Source organism: Chiloscyllium plagiosum, unplaced genomic scaffold, assembly GCF_037043375.1.
Source record: "Chiloscyllium plagiosum isolate Xiang-an unplaced genomic scaffold, Cpla_swu_hap1 HiC_scaffold_4, whole genome shotgun sequence".
In the NCBI taxonomy this organism is placed as follows: Eukaryota; Metazoa; Chordata; class Chondrichthyes; order Orectolobiformes; family Hemiscylliidae; genus Chiloscyllium; species Chiloscyllium plagiosum.
The window spans coordinates 140,379,711-140,395,571 of NW_028270142.1; the positions used below are offsets into that span (position 1 = coordinate 140,379,711).

Below are 15,861 nucleotides of genomic sequence, written 5' to 3' on the forward strand. Positions count from 1 at the left end.
TGATATAACTCCTGCAGAAATGTCCTGGAGCTGAGATGACTCATCTCTAACAACCATAACTGCCTTCCTTGACCTAATTGGCCTCCCTATTCTTTCAAGAAAAATACACAACTTCCCATTTATCTGAGCTGATCTTAATGGCCAATCCATTAATATCCTCCTGTTGCAGTGTTCCTTGGTTTTGACCACCCCATCCACCTTTCACTGCCCCCACCACATACAATTCTGTAATTCGCCAATTTAGAATTTGTCCTTTTAATTCCAAAGTTCAAATCAATAATGTAAATTGTGAACAGCAGTGGTTCCAGCACTGATTGTCATCAAGTAGTATTTTCCACTTTCTGCCATTCGAAATAACTTCATTCCCACTCTCTGTTTTCTGTCTTGAAGCCAGCTAGCAATCCTTGCTGCTATTTGTCCCTATTCCACCTTCTCTCACCTTTATTTGTCTGTTCAAGTGCACCTTATCAAGGGTACCTTTGAAACTGCAGATAAATGAGGTACAACACATTACTCTGTTACCTCTCCAAGGCTGATTTGATTTGACTTAGTGTAGTCACATATATCTAGATAGAGTGTAAAGCTTTTGTATTGTGAGCAATAATTTGATTGTGTTTTCTAAAGAAGGAACCAAGAGGATTGATGAGAGCAGAGCGGTGGACGTGATCTATGTGGACTTCAGTAAGGTGTTTGACAATGTTCCCCATGGTAGACTGGTTAGCAAGGTTAGATATCATGGAATACATGGAGAACTAACTGTTTGGATACAGAACTGGCTTGAAGGTAGGAGAAAGACTGCGGTGATGGAAAGTTGCTTTTCAGACTGGAGGCCTGTGACCAGTGGAGTGGCACAAGGATCCGTGCTGGGTCCTCTACTTTTTGTCATTTACATAAATGATTTGGATGTGAGCTTGAGAGGTATGGTTAGTAAGTTTGCAGATGACACCAAAATTGGAGGTGTAGTGGACAATGAAGAAGGTTACCTCAGATTACGAGATCTTGAACAAATGGGCCATGGGCTGAGAAGTGGCAGATGGAGTTTAATTCAGATAAATGTGCAATGCTGTATTTTGGAAAGGCAAATTAGGGCATGACTTACAAACTTAATGGTAAGGTCCTGGGGAGTATTTCTGAACAAAGAGAGCTTGGAGTGCAGATTCATATTTCCTTGAAACTGGAGTCGCAGGTAGATAGGATAGTGAAAAAGGTGTTTGGTATGCTTGCCTTTATTGGTCAGTGCATTGAGTATAGGAGTTGGGAGGTCATGTTGCAGCTTTACAGGACATTGATTAGGTCACTTTAAGAATATTGTATACAGTTCTGGACTCCATGCTATAGGAAACATGTTGTGAAACTTGAAAGGGTTCAGAAAAGATTTACAAGGATGTTGCCAGGGTTGGAAGATTTGAGCTATAGGCTGGGGCCGTTTTCCCTGGAGTGTTGGAGGCTGAGGGGTGACCTTATAGAGGTTTATAAAATCATGAGAGATATGGATAGGATAAATAGGCAAGGTCTTTTTCCTGGAGTGGGGGAGTCTAGAACTAGAGGTCATAGATTTAAGGTGAGAGGGGTAAGATTTAAAAGGGACCTAAGGGGCAACCTTTTCACACAGAGGGTGGTGTGTGTATGCAATGAGCTGCCAGAGGAAGTGGTGGAAGCTCGTACAATTACAATATTTTAAAGGCGTCTGGATGGGTACATGAATGGGAAGGGTTTATAGGGATATGGGCCAAGTGCTGGCAAATGGGACCAGATTAATTTATGTGGTCGGCATGGACGAGTTGGACTAAAGGGTCTGTTTCTGTTGTGTATATCTCTATGATTCTATGACCATACAGACAGAGCATCGCAAACAAGGACATACAGGTCATCATAGGGTGTTAGACAGAGCGAGGCATATAAGTTCCACAAAGCAAGATCAACATTATTTGGGTGCTCGGAGGTCAGACAATCCTTCACACTCAGTCGGATTCCTCCCTAATTCCCAGGAAAAGCATTAACAGCATTTTGTTTTTGGAGGAAAGAATGATGAATTAAGAAATCTTTGGAGAGTGATTTGTTGAAATGAGTAGAACAATTGGCCAACAAATTTCTCTCAGTTGGAAATATTTATTCGAGTCGAATCTCTGTAATTGGTACTTCAGATATTTACACATTGAGGGAAGTACACCCTTAGATACTGTACTGACATATGCTACAAGAGCCAGAGGGAAGGTATAAAGACTCTAAAATGCACTGCCTGAAAGAATAATTGTTACATTTTCAATAATAATCTCTGAAATGAAAATGCTGAGATGCAGCTCTGATGAAGTCACCTAGACTCTAAACATTAACTTGCTCTCTCTCTATGGATGCTGCCTGACCCACTGTGTTCTCCAGCATTTGTTGTTTTCAGTACAGATTCCAGCATCTGCAGTAATTTGCTCCTATAATATCAAACCTACACATCTAACTCAGAACTCTGAGAACTGAAACTCACCACAAACAACAACAATCTACACATATTCACCATTTCATCACAGGCAGGATAATGAGGGATTGATGAATATTGGCAAGAATAAGATGTTTACACTGGAGATATTATGTGGTGTGAAACTTATTGAGTCCCAAGACTACATCCTGGAGCGTTGAAGGAAGTTGCCATCGACATAATTGATGCACTGATGATAATCATCCAAAATTCCATATATTCTACAATAATTCCTGAAAATTAGAAGATGGCAAATGTCATGCCACCTTTTTAGAACAGAGCAGTAAATAAAATAGGGACCATCAGATCTGTCAGCCATTTTTGAGTGGTAGAAAATGCTACAGTCTGTTATAAAGGATTTGATAAATAAACACATGGAAAATGGTGATCTGACTGGGCACAGTCAGCATACATTCGTCAATGGGAAATTGTGTTTGATGAACTTGTTGGAGTTTTCTGAGAATGTTACACAAAAAAATAATAACAGGAAGTAAACGGATTTGGTGTACCTGGATTTTCAGAAGGATTTTGATGAGGTCCCTGACAGAAAGTTGGTTAGCAAAATCAAAGCATTATAAGATGCTGCCATTAATGAATGATTAGATAACAGGCAGTAAACAGAACAGGAATAGATGGATTACTTTCGTGTTGGCAAGCTGTGACTAGTGGGGTACTGCAAGGGGCCACAGCTGTTCACAATATAAATCAAAGATTTGGATGTGGGGACAAAACGCTATTTCCAAATTTGTGGATTATGAAAAGCTAAATTGGATATATATTGTGGGGAAGATGTAAAGCTACTTCAGGAGGATTTAGACAAGCTTAATGAATCAGTATGAAGATGGCAGATGCATTATAATGTGGAAAAATGTGAGGTTAGCCACTTTGGTAAGAGGAACAGATGGGTAGAGTGTTTCTTACAGGGTGAGAAGTTGGAAAATATGGATGTACAAAATGACCTAGGTATCCCTGTCAATAAGTCATGAAGGCTAATATAGAGTTGCAGTAAACAATTCCAGGGACTAATGAAATGTTAGCCTTTGTCACAAGAGGATTTGAGTACAGGAGTAGTGAAATTTTACTGCAATGTTGTAGGAGCTTGCACCTGAAGAATTGTGTGCATTTCTGGTCTCCTTTTCTCAGGAAAGATATTATATTATTGCCAGGGAGTACAACAAAGTTTCACCAAACCTGTTCCCAGGATGGTGGGGCAGTCCTATGAAGAGAAATTGAGCAAACTAGATCTGAATTCTCTCGGGTTTCAAAGAATGAGGTGATCTCAATGAAACTTACAAAATAATTACTTCATGTCAGTCTATTCGGTGGAAGATATGCGTAATATCCCAAAAGTTCAAGAGAGTGAGGGGACAGAGCTGAGTATGGTGACCATCACCAAGAAGAAGATGCTAGAAAAACTGAATGACCTGAAGGTGGACAAATCATCTGGAACAGATGGACTACACCCCAGAGTTCTGAAGGAAATACCTGAAGAGGCGTTATGGTGATCTTTCAGGAATCGCTAAATCAGGGAGGGTCCCAGCGGACTGGAAAATTGCTAATATGACACCTCTATTTAAAAAGGGAGTAAGGCAAAAGATGGAGAATTTCAGACTGATTAGCCTAACCTCAGTCATGGGTAAGATCCTGGAATCCATTGTGAAGGATGAGATTTTTGAATACTTGAAAGTGCATGGTAAAATATGGCAAAGTCAGCATGGTTTCATCAAGGGGAAGTCATGCCTGACAAATCTTCTAGAATTCTTTGAGGAGGTAATGAGCAGGTTAGACAACGGAGAGCCAATGGATGTTATCTGCCCAGACTTCAAGAAGGCCTTTGATAAAGTGCTGCGCAGGAGGCTACTGAGTAAGGTAAGTGTCCATGGTGTCCGAGGGAAGGTGCTAGCGTGGATAGAAGTTTGGCTGTCTGGCAGAAAGCAGAGAGTGGGGATAAAAGGGTCCTTCTCAGGATGCCAGCCAGTGACAAGTGATGTTCCACAAGGCTCAGTGTTGGGACCACGACTTTTCACTTTATACATTAATGATCCAGATGAAGGAGCTGAGGGCATTCTGGCTAAGCTTGCAGATGATACAAAGATAGGTAGAGGGACAAGTAGCATTGAGGTGGTGGGGAGGCTGGAGAAAGATTTGGACAGAAAGGTTAGAGTGGGCAAAGAAGTGGCAGATGGAGTACAACGTGGGAACGTGTGAGGTCAAGCACTCTAGTAGGAAGAATAGAGGCATGGACTATTTTGTAAATGGGGAGAAAATTCAGAAGTCTGAAGTACAAAGAGACATGAGAGTTCTAGTCCAGGACTCTCTCAAGGTAAACTTGCAAGTTGAGTCAGTAGTTAGGAAGGCAAATGGAATATTGGCATTTATTTTGAGAGGAGCTGGATATAAAAGTAGGGATGTACTTCTGAGACTCTATAAAGCTGTGGTCAGACCACATTTGGAGTATTGTGCACAGGTTTGAGCTCCACATCTCAGGAAGGATGTACTGATCCTGAAGTATGTTCAGAGGAGGTTCACGAAAATGGTCCCAGGAATGAAAAGCTTAACATATGAGGAACATTTGAGGACTCTGGATCATACTCAATGGAGTTTAGAAGGATGAGGGGGGATCTAATTGAAACACACAGAATACTGAATGGCCTGGACAGAGAAGATGTTGGGAAGATATTTCCATGGGTAAGAGAGACTAGGATCCAAGGGCACAGCCTTAGAGTAAAGGGAAGACCTTTTAGAACAGAGATAAGGAGAAACTTCTTCAGCCAGAGAGTGGGGAATCTATAGAATTCATTGCCACAGAAGGCTGTGGAGGCCAGGTCATTAAGTATATTTAAGATGGAGATAGACAGGTTTTCGAGTATCAAGGACATTAAGGGTTACGGGGAGAAAGCAGGAGAGCATCCTAACTCTATCCACCCTGTCACACTCTGTATAAATACAGTCGTTCTTCTAAACTCTGAGGAATACAGGTATGGTTTTCTCAACTTCTTCTCATAAAACAATCACACCACCCCATGGATTAATCTAGTAAAACGTCACTGAAGTCCCTCAATGGAAAGAATATCTTTTCTTAGACAAGACAACCAAAATATACATAATACTGTACTTGAGATGAAGTACTCCCAAGATTCTATACAGCAGCAAGACTTCTATAATTCTGTACTCAAATCCCTTTGAAATAAATGGTAACATCCTGTTTACCTTCCGAATTGTTTGCTGCAACTGCAAACCAACTTTGGTGACTCAATGATCGAGTGCACCAATGCCTTTTATCCTATCCCGACAACCCATTGCAAAAATCAGAAATTAACTTCTACCTTAAAACATACTCAGTCGCTGAGCTTCCCCAGCCCTTACCCCTTTATCCTGAGATTAAGACTGAGAATAAGATGGAATCTCTTCACTCAAATGGTAGTGAATCTTTGGAATCTCTATTCCAGAGGACTGTGGAAGCTCAATCATTGAGTAGGTTCAAGACAGAGATCAAAAGATTTCTGGAGACGAATGGCATTAAGGGAGACAGAATGGAAAATGACACGAAGATAGAAGATCAGTCATGATCTAATTCAAGGCCGGGGCAGGCTCAATGGGCTTATTGAGAGCACAGCAGGTCAGGCAGCATCCAAGGAGCAGGAAAATTGACGTTTTGGGCAAAAAGCCCTTCTTCAGGAATGAAGAAGGGCTTTTGCCCGAAACATTGATTTTCCTGCTTCTTGGATGCTGCCTGACCTGCCGTGCTTTTTCAGCACCACACTAATCTTGACACTAAATGCCAGCATCTGCAGTACCCACTTCCGCCTCAATGGGCTGATTGGCCTACTCCTGTTCCAATGTTACTCTGACAGTGAATCTGCATGCAGTACTCAAAATGTAGTTGAACCAAGGTTCTGTACAAGTTTAACATAATTTCCCTACTTTTTGTTCTCCAGTCCTGGCCTGAGACTTGAACACACAACCTTCCAACTCTCAGTCATGGCTAATTGGATGACACTCTCAAATGGGCCTACATAAGTGTATTAGGCTGAATAGCCCCCTTCGGTAGTGTACAGTTCTTTTTGTCCCATTAGAAGGACAAACTGAGCAGATGCTAAGAAAGAGCAAATAGACTGGCCCAGCATTTTCATGCCTTTGATAGTAATTGGCTCAAAAACAAGTTCTGAGATGAATTGCATCATCTGCAAGAAAGCATGATGTGGTTTAGAGACGTTGATAAACTGGATAAAGAGCCATACTCCCAAAAATATTCTTGCTTGTAGAAAAAAAGGCTTCAATTTAAAAGAAAACAACAAATCAAGGAACGTAGGGGAAAGAATTCAGTCAAACACTGGACTAACGACAAACAGAAAATCCTCTTTACTCAAGCCAGTAATTAATTTGTGTTTATTTCCACTCATTGTTTAGTTTCCACTGTGTAATTCATTATCCAGAGATGAAAACTTGATGAAAGCCTCCAGTACAGCACTGGAGGTGTATTTAGTGAGAAATAGCTAGATAATGTACAATGAAGCCTTGCATAAACATATCTCATTCTATGCTGGGGGATAAGTGGAATTATAATTGAGCAGCTTGTATACAGAGATTCTGATCCCATGTCGTCATTGACAAGAAGAGAGAAATGAGAACTCTAGGAGTGCCCTTGACTGTACAACATAAAACTCCCTTTGATCCAACATGATGGAGTAGCTTTGACTCTGAATAACATACTTCCATTTATATAGCTTCCTTTACAACATCAGGATGCCCGAAAGTGGTCAGCAACCAAAAAAAGCACTTTTTGAAATGCTGCAATACAACAAAGTGCTTTGTAGTCAATCTGCAGACAGTTAGGTCCCACATAAACAATGAGATAATCTGTTTTGGAGATAATGATTGAGTTAATTTTGGCTGGCATGTAAAAGAGAACCGCTAGCCTCCCACCCCTACTCTGCTTCAATATAACAGCATGGGATCATCCACATCTACTTGAGATGGCAGGCTGGAGCTTGGTTTAATGGTCTCTTCCAGAAGGTGGCACTTCTGACAGTGCAGAACCCCCTCAGCACTGCACTGGGAGGGTCAACCTAGATTTTGTGCTCACATCCCTGCATTCATTTAGTATCTTGGACGCAAAAGTGTTATATCTGACATTTGGTCTATTGAAACATTGGCAAACGGAACAATATCAGTCATTTTGCAAAACACATTAAATGGAATAGGTAGAGCAATCACTCACCGGAAAATCTGCACACAACACAGATGAAAAGTGGGAGACATGACAGGGACCTAAAGACAAAAGACATATAAGCATCGTGAAAGTTGAGAACATCTGTGAATTGTATATAAAAAAACTTACATTCTCTGTAAATATGTTCACAAATGTGTTCTCAATTATTTAATTACATTTAGATCACTATCTTCTACAGTTGTCATCTTTTGCCAAGTCAAAATACAAAAAGCAGCCAAGACGGGTAAGATCACTGCTTCAGTTCTGATGTTTCATTTCTCGCTGATGACATTTTTTCAAAAAAACTTTTAACTAATGCTTGACATCGCAACAGACAAGCAATTGGAAAAACTAACCACTTAAAGACTGGATTTTTGTGCTTTCCCCAAAATAACTCAATAAAGACTGTGTGTAGAGGACCTCCTCGTGGATCTGGCCAAACTGGCCATAAACAGGTCCAGGCAGCGAGCCGTGGAGGAAACTGATTGCCTGTCCCTCTTCCACTGGGCCCAGGTGTCCCTGGAGAAGGAGCACACAGTGTCTACCCACACCCTCGAGGTTTTCAGGAAGAGGTAGGCACCGCAGGGATTGGGATGCATTATTTCCCCCTCCGACTCTATTTTGATTTAATCCCTGCCCTCCCCTTTCACTTTTTCGATCACTCAGCATTGCCCTTTGTTGAGAAAGGCATTGCTTGCCACTGGCCACTTGGATGTTTCCTTCCTGGTGGTGGAATATGAATAAGGATTTCTGCACTTGTTGTTCTTCACTGTGTCCTAACCTACACACACACAACATGGGTGCTGGGGAAAATAAGCACTACCGCTGTTAGGCGGTCATGTGGGGGTTTTAAAAAAACAGGAGATTCAGAGAGTCTCCTCAGTTTGGGAAAACAAAACAAAAATAAAGACTGTGTTTAGCTGAACCAAGCATTTGATCGTCTGTCTCTATCTCATGCAGATTTAACAGGCTTCTATCTGGGTGCTACAATTGGCCTTAATCAATCAGTCTTTGTCTCGGTCTAGCTTGCAAGTTGATTTGATTTGATTTATTATTGTCTCATGTACCTAGGTACAGTGTAAAGTTGTTTTGCGTGCAGTACAGGCCAATCATACCATACAAAGTGCATAAGAGTAATAAAACAGAATGAGGTATATAATATTACAGCTGCGGAGAAGGTGCACAATGGGTGAGGTTTATTTACATTTAAAATTTGAGAAGAGCATTGAGAAGTCTAATACCAGTGGGAAAGATGTTGTTCTTGAACTTGTGGGTATGTGTGTTTAAACTTTTGTACCTTCTGCCTGATGGAAGAGGTTGGAAGGGAATATAACCAGGGTGGGAGGGATCTTTGATGTTGTTGGCTGCCTTCCTGAGGCAGCGGGAAATGGGGATGGAGTCAATGGATGGAAGGTTGGTTTCCGTGATGGACTGGACTGTGTTCACAACTCTCTGTAGTTTCTTATGGTCCTGGGCAGATTAGTTACCATATCAAGCCGTGATGCATCCAGATAGGATGCTTCCACTTCTCATTTCAACAACAATTAAGGCTGGGCCATGCTGGTCTTGTGAGCAGTGATGTCCACGTTCTATGAAGCCACAGACTGAGATATTCGTATTAAACAAAATACACTGTAACCATCAAAAATCCATCAGGCCAAAGGGCTGAGTGGCTTATTGCTGCTCCTATTCCCTATGTTTCTATCACACTGTACATTCAGTACATCGTGGCAGTAATACTTTATTCTCTCATCCAACAGTATCAGTGCCAGCTAGGGAGCATTTAGAGGCTGCGGTTTCAGGTCATACTCCATAGTCCTGACATTGCAATGCCAGTACTGGCAGAGTATTGCATTGGCAGAAGTGCTTTCACACAATTGGGATTTAAATCAAGGCCCTTTCTGTCCTCTCAGGTGAACAGAAATGATCCCATTTCAAAGAAAAGCAGCCAAGGTGTCCTGAACAATTCCTAATCCCTGAACCAACATTTAAAAACAGATTTTTTGGTTGTTATATTGTCATTTGTAGGAGCTTGCCATATGCAAATTGGTTCCTATGCCTTTCAAATTACAATGATCACAATTACATAACTTTACAGCTAGAAATAAAGCACTTTAATAACATTCTTATGTCATGAAAGGCACTATACAACAGTAAATGCTTTTTTGTCTTGAAATAATCTACATTACCCTGAAGCAGATGACAATACTTTCAGTGATGTTCCTCTTTACTAACGACCATACTAGCATTTTCTTTAAAATTGCATCTTGTACAACAGATGAAATAAATATTGCAGTGGAAAGAATGTGACTTGTTCTTCTGTTTAAGTTTGGAGTAAACGTCTGTTAAAAAAAGAGCTGTTTGCAAAAACGAAGCAGTGTTAGCCCAAAGTGAGTTGTCCAACATGAAGCAAGACCAAAAAGAATGACCTTTCCTTCCTTCCTTTTAGAAAATGCTGGCAACACTAAAGGGGAGTGTTATCTGCCAGTGTAAACACTTACGTTGTCTGATTGAGCCACAATTGGCTCAATAATGCAGAGTGGAGACACAATATTGTCAAATGAGGGATTCTAACCTCATTTGGAAAGCAGGCCAAGGATATGTAATTTGACGAGGTATTATGATTCGGTTAATGCTTTGTTTAAGTATTAAATCCATTTCAATCTTTAATAGTTATTTCCAATCTCCACTTAGAGATCATTAGTTGACAGTAAGCCCAGTTCAAAAAGTACTTATTTGACTGTAAAGCACTTTGGGATATCCTAAACTCATGAAACAGGCTATATAATACCATACAAACAAGGAACAAGAGTAGTCCATTCAGCCCGTTGAGCCTGTTCCATCATTCAATAAAGTTATGGCTAATCTGAACTTAACCTCAACGCAGAATTCCTACATATCCCAATAACCTTTCATCCCCATGTGAATCAGGAATCTAGCTACCTTTCATTTAAAAAATGAAGCATATAAATGCAAGTCTTTTTTTTAATGCTTGCAAATGAAAGTCAGAGTGACACATAGTTAAAGGTTAAAAGAAGCTTGAATTTATATGGTGTATTTTATGACTAGCAGATGTCCCAAAGCACTTAACAGTGAATGAAGTTCTTCTGAATTGTAGTCACTGATGTAGTACAGGGCGTAACATCTATTCTCCTCACCCGGGATTGAGGGTGACCTGCTTACATTCCAGTTCTAGGAGTTCTGAGAAGTCCATTGCTCGATCTGTCAAATTTGCCATGCAAGGCACATGATGCTTAAGATTGGGTTGATGAGCTGTTTAGAGGTTTTTGCACTTCCTCCAACACTTCGACATCACATCTGCGTGTTCCCAACAAAGTCTCTCAATGCATTCCTGAATAAACCTTCTCCATTTCAGTCGGTCACAGGCGATGGACTCCCTTGTGACCAGTGGCAAAGTTTGAACTCCTTAAGGTTGCTTTCAGGACACAGACTGAATGCTGAGTGCATTTTCTGGAGCTCTACTGCCCTCTAATGGGCTGCATTTTACAAAGCAGTTCGAACTTGGAAGTTTAAATGTTTGATGGAAACAGCTCAGGTTTCTGTAAGGATGATGTTCATCAAGGGACCGAGTGCAGATTTGCTGATGAGATGAAGTTAAGTAGAGAGGTAAACAATGAGGAGGACAGAAGGATTCAGATTTTGCTATAATTGCTCAGATATTGAGCTCAGAAATCCAGAATTTGCTATTGGCGATTATCCACATCTACATATGAACATGTGCATTAGGAACTAGAGTAGGCCAATCGGCCCCTTGAGCCTGCTCTATTATTCTGTAAGGTCATGGCCGAAGGATCATAACTTCAAACCTGCCTACCCCGATAAACTGTCACCCCTTTAATAAACTCTATCCACATCTGCCTTAAAAATATTCAAGAACTCTCTTTCCATCACTTTTTCAGGGAGTTCCAAAGATTCATGACTCTCAGAGAAACGTTTTAATCTTGTTTCTGTTTTAAGTGGGTGATTCTTGATGTTTAAACAGAGGTCTTCTATTTTTAGATTCTCCCATTAGCAAAAACATATTGTCCATACTTACCCTGTCAGAACTCCTCTGGATCTTATAAGATGTAGTCAAGTCACCTTGAAAGCGCAAAGTATACAGGCGCTAGCACATCCAATCGTTATTCACAAGTAAACTCTTCCAATCCAGATATTAGAATGCTTTCTCTGATTACACTGGAACAGCTTGGCTAACCATGTGACAAGTTCTGGAAGAAGTCTTTTGAACTATTGCTGGAATGTTGGCAGCGCCCATAATGTTTGCACTATCACATGGAGTGAATCAGATTGGCTGAAGACTGGTGCTGGGTACCTCTGGTGGAGGCTGATATGCATCATCCACTCAGCACTTCTTGCTGAAGATTGTTCCAAATGCATCAGCCTTGTCTTTTGCACTTTTGTTTTGCTCTGAAGTTATACTGGACTCAAACCATTTTACTGTATCCACACAGGTTGACAGAGCTGCTGAGTTTCTCCTGCATTCTCTATACCTGATTCAAATTCCTGTAATATTTTGCTTTCATCTTATGCATTGATATGCAGGGCTCCCCCATCATTGAGGACAGGACTATTTGTGGAATCTCCTCTTCCAGTGACTTGTTTAATTATCCACTACAATTCACGACTGGATGAGGCAGGACTCCAAGGAATCATTTAACTCAGCACTTGCTGCTTTTACTGTTTAGTACACAAGTTTGTAACTTCACCGGGTTGTCATCTCAATTTAAGTTTGATACTGCTCCTGACACGTCCTCCTGCACTCTTCATTGAAGCATGGTTGACCCTCTGGCTTGATGGTAATGGTAGATGCCAAACCACGAGATTCTTGGAATATAATTCTGCTGCTGTTGATGGTCCAAAGTGCCTCAGGAACACCCTGTCTTGAATTGCTAGATCAGCTTGAAGTCTATTCCATTTAGGACACACAACATAATGGAGGATATTCTCAATGTGAAGACAGGACTTCATCTCCACAAGGGCACACCTACCAACACAGTCATTTTAGATGCATCTGTGATAGGCAGACTGGTGAAGAGGTCATGTATAATTTTCACTCTTTTTGCTTACCTCATCTACTGCAAACCCAGTCTAGCAGCAATGTACTTTAGGACTTGACCAGTGGCACTGAGGTCCCAGAGTAAATTCTCCATCCTTGCCACCCTCAGTGGCATGTTCAACATAGAGTTATCATCATTCATCAGCTTGGAGGTGTAAGAAGGGAGTGCGTGTGTGGGTGGAACATAGTCAGTAGGTTGTTTCCTTGCCCATACTTGACCTGATGCCATGTGACTTCGTGGAGTCAGATGAGGTAAGCATGGTAGATTTCCTTCCCGAAACAACAGTTAACCAGACTGGTTTTACGACAATCGGTAATGGTTTCAAGGTAATCATTAGAATTTTAACACAGATTAAATTCCACCTCTACGAGATGAGATTCAGAACATTACCTGAGTTTCCAGATTACTAGTCCAGTGACAATGGCACTGTGCCATTGCCTCCTCATTCATTCTAATTTGTGAGTAACTTCACTGGCCCTAAAGCTCCAATCTTGTTTGTTGAATGTCACATTTCTCCATTATATTTTAAAATCCCGTGGACTTAATCTTCTACTGCAAAACCATGTGCATGACCCAATCTTTAGTCATTTTGCCATAAAATTATTAAACAAAAAAAATTATGAGGGGCATGGATAGGATAAATAGACAAAGTCTTTTCCCTGGGGTCGGGGAGTCCAGAACTAGAGGGTATAGGTTTAATGTGAGAGGGGAAAGATATGAGAGAGACCTGAGGGGCAACTTTTTCACGCAGAGGGTGGTATGTGTATGGAATGAGCTGACAGAGGATGTAATGGAGACTGGTACAATTGCAACATTTAAGAGGCATTTGGATGGGTATATGAATAGGAAGGGTTTGGAGGAATATGGGCCGGGTGCTGGCAGGTGGGACTAGATTGGGTTAGGATATCTGGTCGGCATGGACAGGTTGGACCGAAGGGTCTGTTTCCATGCTGTACATCTCTATGACTCTATAATAATTATTGCTTATTCCAAAGTTGCCAAATGCAAGAATTTTTCATTTTAATTGGACTTTTTTGGCAGCTGGATGGGTATTGATGATGCTAGGTACCTGGAGATTCCACACAGTTAGCTGAGAAACTATTAAATGTTGATATTGAAGGGGTTTTGGCTGCATTTAAGTTCCCATATAGGTACAGTAACCGATTAGAAAGGCAAACACTATGTTGACCTTTATTGCAAACTGTTGTAGTACAAAATTAAGACTTACTGCAACTACACAGGGCTTTGATGAGACAATATCTGAAACATTGAGCACAAGAGTAGCTGGATCATGAAGAAATAGTGATAGTCAGGGCAGATTAGACTTGTGCCTCGTAGATGGTGGACAAGCTTGGGGAGTCATGAGGCTAGTTACTCATTACAGGATTCTCAGCCTCCAACCTATTCTTGTAGCCAGTATTTATATTGCCTTACCAGTTTCATGTCTGGTCAATGGTAATTGCTATGACGTTGATGGTCAGGGATTCAGCAATGGCAAAGAATGGAATGTCAAGGTAAATTGGCTAGATTCTCTCGTTGGAGATGGTCATTGTTTGGATGTGCCAGTGTGGCAGGACTGGCATTTGCCACTTATTAGCCAAAGCATGAGCACTGTCGAGATGTTGCTGCAGATGATCACGGCCTACATCAGTATCTGATGTAACACATGGTACTGAACGCTGTCCAATCAGCATCACATCTGACCTTAAGGTGGGTGAGCCTAGGTCCCTCCTTGAGGAACTCGTGCATACCTCAAAGATGAAAATAAGCATCATACAAAAAAGACCATTCACAGCTGTTTTATTTTGTTAATTACATTCATGACAAAGTATATTTGAAAATGAAATAACTGATTATTTCCTGTTTAGTTCAGCATCTTCACAATAATTACAATTATGCCAAGTTCATTTTAATGTCAATAAAATATATTGCAGTTGCAATGAAATTCATTTGGCTATTATAACCATTACTGGAAATTATCTTTTTGCAGGAAGGCTGGCTTGTAGGGATGGCATGACCTGGAGCAGCAAAAAGAAAAAGCCTTCTTTGAATCTAATTGTAGATTTCCCTACTCAATGCTAGAACTGGAACTCAAGAACTGAATCATAGTATAACAATGTACAATACTGGAGAAACTTAGTAGGTCTGCTAATATCTGTATACAGAGAAAGAGTCAACTGTTGTTTCAACATCATTGACTTGAAATGTTACCTGTTTACCTCTCCAAATTCATTGCCTGATCTGTGAAGTATTTTCTATTTTAATTTCAGATTTCCATAAGTATTTTACTTTTGCAACTGTATTCTACTGGATACCTTTGTAAATAAAAAACACAAGACTGGTCTTTTGAAAGGAAATATAAATATTTAACTTCAGGCACGCTTGGAGATAATCTGAGTCAAACTGGATATTTTAAATTGGGGATCATACTTCAATGTTTATCTTAGCAAATCGATACTGCAGAGAAGCTGGGTTCCTTACAAGTGCAAGGCCGCGTTGGTCTGGTGGCTGATTGGATATCATATGCAAGAGTCCCAATAAACTCACAAATCCCAATGCTTCTCCACAACCTACAGTTAGTGAAAAATCTCCTTGGCTGACATAGCCGATTGCTAGTCTGGAGCAATGGGACATTACATTTCGTATTTGGTCAGGCCATAACCCTTGAACCAAATTGACTCCACAACCAGAAACGGATGTTATTCCCAAATCTGCAGCTGTTGTTGTCTCTGGAACCTTGGGCAAAGCTCTCTTCTTGTTCTTCAAGGCTTTGCACTTCTGTTTGAAGGGGTCTCGATGCTTTGATTCTTGAGGGCCAGGGCAATTAGGATCCGACACCAACAGCTGAAGGTCCTCTTTGGAAGGAACACAAATGGTTGCATTAGCAATCGGATTGCCTTTCTTCAACAATGACAGTCTGACCCAGATCAGGAAGCGAGGATAAGAGCCGATGATGGATTTAACAGCATCTGCTGCCAGTGGCACCTGAGCAGGCCCTCGATATCTTTGTGTCTGCTGACCCCTGCTGGATGAAGGGCGACACCACATGGATATCTGCTTCAACAACTTTCTACTCCTGTAACATAACAGAAAAGTTCAAG

General features: G+C 40.9%; 1 protein-coding gene across 3 annotated transcripts in view; it reads right to left on the reverse strand.

Moving 5' to 3' along the window:
* Positions 1 to 14,549: 14,549 nt before the first annotated feature.
* The window catches only part of pop1 (POP1 homolog, ribonuclease P/MRP subunit), a 63,079-nt gene continuing 61,767 nt past the window's right edge, over positions 14,550 to 15,861 (reverse strand). For all 3 annotated transcript variants that reach the window (XM_043687652.2, XM_043687654.2, XM_087986725.1), the window contains exon 16: positions 14,550 to 15,836. In XM_043687652.2, the coding sequence (XP_043543587.2) occupies positions 15,185 to 15,836 (652 nt within the window). In that variant the 3' untranslated portion in view covers positions 14,550 to 15,184. The remainder of the gene's footprint in view (positions 15,837 to 15,861) is intronic.